The sequence below is a fragment of the Triticum aestivum genome, chromosome 1B (assembly GCF_018294505.1).
Source record: "Triticum aestivum cultivar Chinese Spring chromosome 1B, IWGSC CS RefSeq v2.1, whole genome shotgun sequence".
Lineage (NCBI taxonomy): Eukaryota > Viridiplantae > Streptophyta > Magnoliopsida > Poales > Poaceae > Triticum > Triticum aestivum.
The window spans coordinates 315798076-315806909 of record NC_057795.1 but is presented as its reverse complement, the minus strand read 5'-3'; the positions used below and the strand labels follow the sequence as shown (position 1 = coordinate 315806909).

General features: G+C 45.2%; 1 protein-coding gene across 1 annotated transcript; it reads right to left on the bottom strand.

Annotated features, from left to right (window-relative positions):
- Window positions 1-471: 471 nt before the first annotated feature.
- LOC123121467 (UDP-xylose transporter 1) lies at window positions 472-5457 on the bottom strand. Its single transcript, XM_044541463.1, has 8 exons — window positions 5105-5457; window positions 2346-2510; window positions 2013-2197; window positions 1860-1927; window positions 1633-1765; window positions 1348-1509; window positions 977-1252; window positions 472-896 (listed from the first exon to the last, which is right to left on the bottom strand). The coding sequence occupies exons 2-8, from the start codon at window positions 2467-2469 to the stop codon at window positions 765-767; spliced, it is 1080 nt and encodes a 359-aa protein (XP_044397398.1). The 5' UTR covers window positions 2470-2510; window positions 5105-5457; the 3' UTR covers window positions 472-764.
- Window positions 5458-8834: the final 3377 nt, after the last annotated feature.

Below are 8834 nucleotides of genomic sequence, written 5' to 3'. Positions count from 1 at the left end.
TTGGTTCTCTGCAACCTACACTAATATGTCCTTGGTCTTATTTTACTACTGCTGGTTGTGATTGTGGTTCATAACACTCTGATGTTGAAAGGGTGGATCAGGTCCTGTAGTAGCATGGACAGTCCACTATTTGCAGTAAGCTATCTTTGATTTACGACCGAATTTACTTATGGTTATAGGATGGAACTTTATATTATTTTGCCATCTTCTTTCCTTTTTGAAAATAGCTACAGCAAGTAGCAGCTTAAATTGATGCGAGCAAGTAAATAACGCAATTTTCTTAATAACTTAGCGAAATTCTACAAGGCCTAAAAGTAAAATAAAAAGCAACCCGTAGTAACGCACCGGCACATCATGTGATATTTTTTCTTCTCCCGTTGCAACGCACGGGCATATTTCCTAGTTCTTCCTATAAATGTATCGAGGAGCAAGCCTTTGCGTTTTCTCTGGAAAAAAGATTGACATTTGCTGTTTTCCGAGTTTGTAAACGAGAGAATTGTCATGATAAATTGCAGCTTTTGCAGAACTTCCGGAAAAATTCTGGTGCAATTTCTGTGAGATCCCTGCCCTACAACCATTGTAGGAGAAGTTGGCACTTGCTGTCCAACATTACTTCCAGAACTTTTTAGGTCCTAGAACCACCTTACAATACCACCATTACTTTCATTATCGAGCAATTCTCATCATTGTAGGAGAAACCTCGAAGGGGAAAGAATAGATACTGATGCTGCTATACCAACTTACCAAAGCATATCCATCCTAAGCTACGGGTTCAGCTGCCGGCTAAACGCGCTCTTCGCCGTCCGTGGCACGTCGTCAAAGTTCTCCACCCCGTTGCTCTCCTGCCACGGCGAGGTTTTCGTGCCAAGGAGCGGTGCCGAATCCTTCTCGCTCATCTGCAAGAGCACACGCCGGTTAAAACCTTGTCATACGCCATTCCAGATTCAGATACTAACGTGTCAGGAAAAGTACAGACCTGGGTGTTGACGGGCAACGTGGCGCCCTCGGTCTTCTTCCTGCTCTCGGAGACGGAGAAGAAGGAGTAGAGGCCCATGCCGAAGATGGCGATGAGGATGCCGGCGAGGTTGCGGAGCGTGAAGGGGTCTTTGAGGAGAACGTAGCCGAAGGAGAGGATGAGGCACGTCTTGAGGTGGCCCAACACCTGGTACGTCACTGGCGACGTCGTGCCGATCACCAGGAAGGTGCTGAAGTTGACGCTCACCGCGATCCCGCACGACATCAGGATGAACACCTGCGCCCAGAAAGTTGGTTCAGCGCAGCTCAATTTTATTCATCTTTTACATCAACAAGTTCAGTTCTTGCTGCTGCTGCACATGTAGTACGTACCACGACTTCGAATGTGTACTCGAACGCGAAGACGTCCTTCTTTGTCAGGAGCTTGTCGACGAAGGGGCCGGTGATGAGCAGCACAGCGGATTGGTACAGGGAGGACTGGTACAGTAGCTGAGTGGAAGACACCTTGAGCCTCCTCTGGATTTGGTTGGTCAGCTTTGTTCAAGGTCAGGGAAGACGACATGAACACGAATATTCAGGGTGCAACTGCAAATGTGAACAGTCTAACAACTAGCTTAGATAGCTTGAGTTTCATGGAGGGGCAGAGCACAAGGATACGATCTGGCAGACACAGGTCGCAGCGATGGTGAGCACTGCGATGATTGAGCCGAGGAGATTGAGCTGGAGATCAGTGACCGATGCGATGCCAACTCCCAGGAGGAGGACCATGAGAGAGGCCTTGATGCTCTGGCTGCACGGTTAATGATTGTGGAGCATGAGAAAGGCTGAACTTGCTACAAGATGATCAGGAAAAAGCCTAATGCGAGAAGGAATCTGAGAAGCACCTGAACTTCTTGCTCAAAAAGATGGTCTCCAAGAGCATGGTGAAGGGTATAATAGCCAGCTTGGTCATCTGTAGCAAGACAAACATAGCAAATCCACGAGTAAGAAAACAAATGAAATGGTATGAGATATCATCAGCAGTTTGGGTGGCTTGCCTGGTAGAAGCCAACTGAGTTGAAGCCAAGGCAAAGGTTGAGGAGGCCAATGGAGATTCCATTGAGAAACCCAAAGGAGATGACAGTCTGCGCGTCGATTGGCTTCGGCTCGAAGAAGCGCAGGCGCTGCGCTATGTGAAGCGTGCAGAAGGTCACCAGCAAGTGCCAGCTCGTCAGTGTCGTCGCTGCAATATCCAAATTTCAAGCACACACAGATCAGAAAGTTCAAAGATCGAAATGTCCATTTTGTGCACTTGATGACAAAAGTGTTGTCGAACGGAGTAAGCAGCAGCAGCACCGAGAGTCTAAAACCCTGAAAGTAGTTGTACTAACCGAAGTAGAACTCAAGGGTGCTCATGAGGTACTTGTTGCAAATAACAATGGCTACTGACGACGTGACCGAGAGGCCCAGCGCGCCGGCGACGCCCATCTGGGAGCCCCCGCCGTCGGACGACATCTCCTCTTCGTCTTCTGAACCGCTTCCTCCCTGTCCTGTCCCTGGTGGTAGATCAAGGCCCAGTTGGTGAATCACAAGCTATATGATATACACTCCCTGGAGTAGGAGCGAGCAGAAGATGGTTAAGTTGACAAGTTTTTATAGCACGGTTATCCGTCAGGGAACCACGTGAGTTCGTCTATGGAAACGCAGCGTTGACATGGGCACCGCAGAAAATCCTTGCCACGTCAAGCAGTAAAACAAATTAAAGTTTCACGTCGCTTCATCTTTATAATACTCACTAAAGACCTCTTCCAATGGATAGTTGCTTAGATGAGGTGCTAAGCGCATTAAATAGTTTAGCAACTCTTTTTTGAAAAAAAGATGCTTTATTACTTAAAAGGTTTAAGCATTACATCTGGACTCTGCATAACTACGATGCACACAGCTCTCTTCGGTTAAACAAGTTCTCTCACACAAACGAAAATTAAAAAGGCAAAATACAAAGAAACATGTAGAGACTGTATAATGCCTAAAGCGGAGGTGGGCCAATTCTATGATCATGCTACCATCCATGTTGGGTAAAAGTATCCCTCGCCGTATCCTTCAATCATGTACACACTTCCGTAAACAGGTGTCGATTCTCCACACATTGTAGAGAGGACCATAAACAAAAAGTCTCGGTACATCTCTAAATAACCTGTATCAGAGAAACAACTGTAGTCCCGAATGCATTGGTGCTAAGTTGTTGTTGCTAAGCTCCCTACATTTAATGACTTAGCTACTAAACTCTTTCATGCATTAGTGAGCTTGCTTCTTTAAATGTTTGCTCTAGGTTTGCCCGCTTGGCATTGTTTTTTCTGGGGTCACCAAACCCATCTCTCTCCTCTTAATTATTTTGTCACATCAGATTTTTTATCTACATGACATGCTTAGCACCTGTACAAGATGACTGCTACCACACAACAGTTGTGAGCAACACTACAATAGACAGTGACATGGTAGTGGTCCTTCACGGGTAGTAGTACTAGTACACAGCTGGGACAAGGCAATGGCAGCTTTGGAGTGTCAAATTCTAGTGTTTCATAGTACTACCGATGACTGGTCTGCACATTCGTTGGGTGGTCACATCAGAGCATAGGATGGACTGTTAGGCACATCGACTACCGAAAGATGCTACGGATGCTCCTCCTCCTATACGTCCGAATACTCACTTCACCAGTCAGCACGTGTGTGACAGCTCACTCAGTTACTTAGCACTCATCTAGTACTCCTTGATTTGACCTAGCATGGAAACTCGAATTTGAACGTTAATTCCTCCATGAAATGCTGTCAATAATCGTAAATCTTTGTCGTCCGGAATTAAGGTGTTGATATTGCAATGAGATAGTTGGACCGACGAATAAAATCTATAATTATTTATATTACACAAACATAGAACAATAGAAAGTGTGTACTGCTGGACTAAGGAGAAAACGGCTAGCCAGCCAATTTACGTTGATATATGCAGCACCAGCCAAACAGCTTAAAGTATTCTCAATACTTTCAAAATACCGTGATATATCAAAATTGTGGTATCTTATACCTACATGCAAAAATATTTAAGTTTTTCAGTACTATGGTTTTTTTATACTTCAATATGAAACACAGCCTAAACATTACTCCCTGATATAAGATTTTTTAGATTGGGAGTACTGTAGAAAGTTTGAATCTGAAACTAAAGTGTAGGGGCCGTATCCCGGGTGTTGAATACATTGATTAACTAGGAAACATATGATAGATTAGGAATTATTCTAGTTTGTCTTGTAGTACTTCAAATTGATCATACACTTCTATATATATGCCCACGAGGCTCAATCAATAAACATCAATTCCACCAATCTTCCTCTCTCCCTTCTAACACCGGGGGGATCATGCAAGTTCCTTAACCACGTTTACTTAATGTACAAGTCAAACCTTAGCAGAGAGAGGCAGAAAGTACAATCTCCAGATCGGATGTGGCAGAACTAGGGATCCAATGCTATAATTATACGACGAGGTGAAACAAAGGGCAAGCAATAAATCCGGTCGCGCCATTTGCTCCGAGAAGAAGGCAATTAGAGTTGAACGTACACTACCCCTCTCCTTATCACCCGGAAGAAGAAGAAACAGGCAGAGATATTTCCGCCTGGACGGACGGTGACACCTGCCAACAATTGGGCTCATAGTAGGACAAATGGGTGGCCAGTTCAGCGCGCCGCCACGCCAGCCACCGATGGACGCCACGTGCCAGGGCGCAGTTGGTTCGTAGCGTACACTCGAGCAGGCACGGCGCCGGCGACGAGGCCAGACGAAAAGTACGCGTCCCGTCCGTAGCAGGCGGCGGCGCTGGCTCTACTCGTCCGGTAACCTAGCGGTGTAGCAGTGCTGTGGCAGGGCAAACACCTCGCGGATTCTCCGGAGAAGCAGCACCGCTGCCGCCGCCGCCGCAAACGGGGCGACTGATCGGCGCTGCCCAGACGAACAGACGATAACCTGGCTTCGGTAGACGAAAGAACAGAGAGTACCTTCCCTTGGATCGGTCGTAAGCAGCTGCACTATATTGCTACCATAGGCGGCCACGCAGCAGATAAGATTGGAAAACCACCCGGAGAAACGAACAGACGCACGTACGTACCTCTCGGCTCTGGCTCGATTAGTTGGCGTGATGCCGGTCCACCTTCTCCGCCGGGCCCCGAGATCCTCCGCCCAGGGAGATGCTGCGCCTCCGCTGAGATTTCCCGATCGGGAGTTCGGGACTAAAGTGGGGAGGGAGAGGAGTCGTCGAGTTTCTCCGCGTGTCTCCGGGGAGGAAGAAATGGTTCGCCTTCTCAACGGCAGTTTGTTCGTGGGCTGTGCCTAGCTGTTGCTGTTGGTGTGATCAGTTGGGTGGAAAGTCTTCGAGAGACGGGGGAGGGTAGGTGGTGAACAACTCAGGCGCCCGCCCGCCCCGCCGTCACAATCATCGTCTGCTCGTCGCTTCGCCTCCGACGCCCTCACCCTCTAGGAAGTGGGGCCCGCCTTTGGTACACGCATCCGACGCACGGCTACTCTCCGGGTTCTAGGAATTTGGGTCCGTGGAAGAAATGTGCCCGGCATTAACTTATTGCTTCAAATAAAGGTGTAGAGTAGGGTTTTTTAAAAACACGAGAGACGCCTCTACATACGTGCATACACTCATCCCTATGAATGCACACACGCACACCTTATCCTATGAGCACCTCTGGGAGATTGAATCGGCACATCATCTTGATAATGAACCGGTATATTTACTTAATGAAACGCAAGTCTGAAACATTTTAAAAGTTTAAAAGAGTTTCAGAGTGAAGTAGAGAATCATCGTAACAAGAAGTAATTTTTATAAGATCTGATCGTGGAGTTGAACATTTGAGTTGCAAGTTTAGTATGCATTTAAAACAATAAGGAATTGTTTCACAACACACGCCACCTGAAATACCATAGCTTAATAATTGTGGTTTGGCAAGAAACCTAAATTGTCGTTTCTTAACGTTTGGGGATGTGACGCTTATGTCAAGAGGCTTTAGCCTGATAAGCTCGAACCCAAAGCGGAGAAATGCGCCTTCACATGATACCTAAAGAGACCATTGTGTATACTTTCTATCACGGAGCCGGGGGCAAGATCTTTGTTGTCAAGAATGGATCCTTTCTAGATAAGGAGTTTCTCTCGAAAGAAGTGAGTGAGAAAAAGTAGAGCTTGATGAGATAATCGTACCTTCTCTTGAATTAGAAATTAGCGCAACATAGAAAGATGTTCTTGTGGTGCCTACACGAACTAGGGAGGAAGTTAATGATAATGATCATGAAACTTCAAATCAAGCTACTATTGAACTTCGTAGGTCGACCAGGACTTGTACCGCCCCTGAATGGGGTGGTAATCCTATCCTGGAAGTCATATTGTTGGACAACGGTGAACCTACAAACTATGAAAAAGCAATGATGGGCCTATATTCAAACAATAGCTAGAGACCATGAAATCCAAGATAGGATCTATGTACAAAAACCAAGTATGGGGCTTCAGTGGACTTACCCGACGACCGAAAGGCCATTGAGCATAAATGGATCTTTAAGAAGAAGACAGTCGCTAATGGTAATGTCACCTCTATAAAGCTCGACTTGTTGCAAAGGATTTTCGACAAAGTTCTACAATGAGACTTTCTCACCTGTAGCGATTCTAAAGTCCGTTGGGATTATGTTACCAATTGCTGCATTTTTAGATTATGAAATCTGGAAGAAGGTCATCAAAACTGCATTCCTTAATGGTTTCCTTAAGAAAGAATTGTATATAATGCAACCGGAAGGTTTTATCGATACTAAGGATGCTAATAAGGTATGCAAGCTCTTGCGATCCATTTATGGACTGGTGCAACCATCTCGGAGTTGGAATATTCGCTTTGATGAGGTGATCAAAGTCTTTGGTTTTATCCAAGCTTATGGAGAAGTTTGTATTTACAAGAAAGTGATGAGAGCTCTGTAGCATTTCTAATATTGTTTGTAGATGACATATTATTAATTAAAAATAATATAAAATCTTTGAAAAGCATAAAGGGTTATTTAAACAAGAGTTTTTCTAAGAAAGACCTTGGTGAATCTGTTTACATATTGGGCATCAAGATCTACATAGATAGATCAAGACGCCTGATAGGACTGTCAAAACGTACATATCTTGACAAAGCCGTGAAGAAATTCAAAATGGACCAGTTGAAAAAGGGGTTCTTGCCTGTGTTGCAAGGTGTGAAGTTGATTAAGATTCAAAGCTCGACCACGGCAGAAGAAAGAGAAAGGGTGAAAGTCGTTCCCTATGCCTCAGCCATAGGCTCTATCATATATGACATGCTGTGTAGTGATAACCAACAAGTATAGGGGATCGTTTGTAGTTTTCTTTGATAAATTAGAGTGTCGAACTCAACAAGGAGCTAAAGGTAGAACAAATAATCTCTCAAGTTCTATCGACCACCAATACAACTCTATGCACACTTGACGTTTGCTTTACCTAAAACAAGTATGAAACTATTTTGCAAGAATAAAACTACGAGTACTTTGCGAGAATAAACTAAGAATAAATTGCAAGGTAACAAAAGTGGATAGCTTTTATCAACAAGAAAGTCATTTGTCCCTAGGCAATCGATAACAAGTGCTGGTAATTATTCTTGTAATTTTATATGAGGGAGAGGCTTGACATAACATACTTTCTCTACTTGGATCATATGCACTTATGATTGGACCCCTAGAAAGCATCTGCAACTACTAAAGATCATTAAGGTCATGAAACCCAACCATAGCATTAAGTATCAAGTCCTCTTTACTCCCATACGCCATAACCCACTTATCCACATTTAGGCTGTTGTCACCCCCGCAACACTGACAATAAGCAAATCATAAACATATTGCAACACCCTACAGTGGGGGCCCCTCACTTTTGCGCGAGAAGGAGGGCACTGTATGACAGCACCATAAATAAAATATACAATCATACCAACCAAGATCACGATTAACCCACATGACAAAACAGATCTACTCAAACATCATAGGCTAGCCAAATATCATCGGAAAGTAATATATGGAGTTGAGCACCAGGTTTAAGTGGAGATTACAGTGCATAGAGGGGGAGAAAGTTTGTGTTGACGGTAGCAAGATTGTTGATATAGATCACCGTCACGATCCTAGCCCCGGCGACGTTCCGGCGCCACCGGGAAAGAGGGGGGAGAGAGCCCCCCTCCTCCTTCTTCTTCCTTGGCCTCCCCGCTAGATGGGAGGAGAGTTCCCCCTCTGGTCCATGGCCTCCATGGAGGCAGATGATACGTCTCCAACGTATCTATAATTTTTGATTGTTCCGTGTTATTATATTATCTACTTTGGATGTTTAATGGACTTTAATATGCCCTTTCATATTATTTTTGGGACTAACCTATTAACCGGAGGCCCAGTGCCAGTTTCAGTTTTTTTACCTATTTTAGTGTTTTGCAGAAAAGGAATATCAAACAGAGTCCAAACGGAATGAAACCTTCACGAGGATCTTTCATGGACCGAAAGCAATCCAGAAGACTTGGAGTTGAAGTTTGGGACTCTACGAGGAGGCCACGAGGCAGGAGGGCGTGCCCAGGGGGGTAGGCGCGCCTCCCACCATCGTGGGCCCTTTGTAGCTCCACCAACGTACTTCTTTCACCTATATATACTCTAATACCCTAGAAACATCAGGGGGAGCCACGAAACCACTTTTCCACCACCGCAACCTTTTGTACTCGTGAGATCCCATCTTGGGGCCTTTTCCGGTGATCTGCCGGAGGGGGAATCGATCATGGAGGGCTTCTACATCAACACCATTGCCTCTCCGATGAAGCGTGAGTAGT

Excerpts from the sequence above, each read along its gene's own strand:
- LOC123121467 (XM_044541463.1), bottom strand. The coding sequence starts at position 2,469 with ATGTCGTCCGACGGCGGGGGCTCCCAGATGGGCGTCGCCGGCGCGCTG. Across the intron at positions 1,766-1,859 it reads TTTTTGAGCAAGAAGTTCAG|CCAGAGCATCAAGGCCTCTC; the intron begins GTGCTTCTCAGA and ends TTAACCGTGCAG. Across the intron at positions 1,510-1,632 it reads CGACCTGTGTCTGCCAGATC|CTGACCAACCAAATCCAGAG; the intron begins GTATCCTTGTGC and ends CCTTGAACAAAG.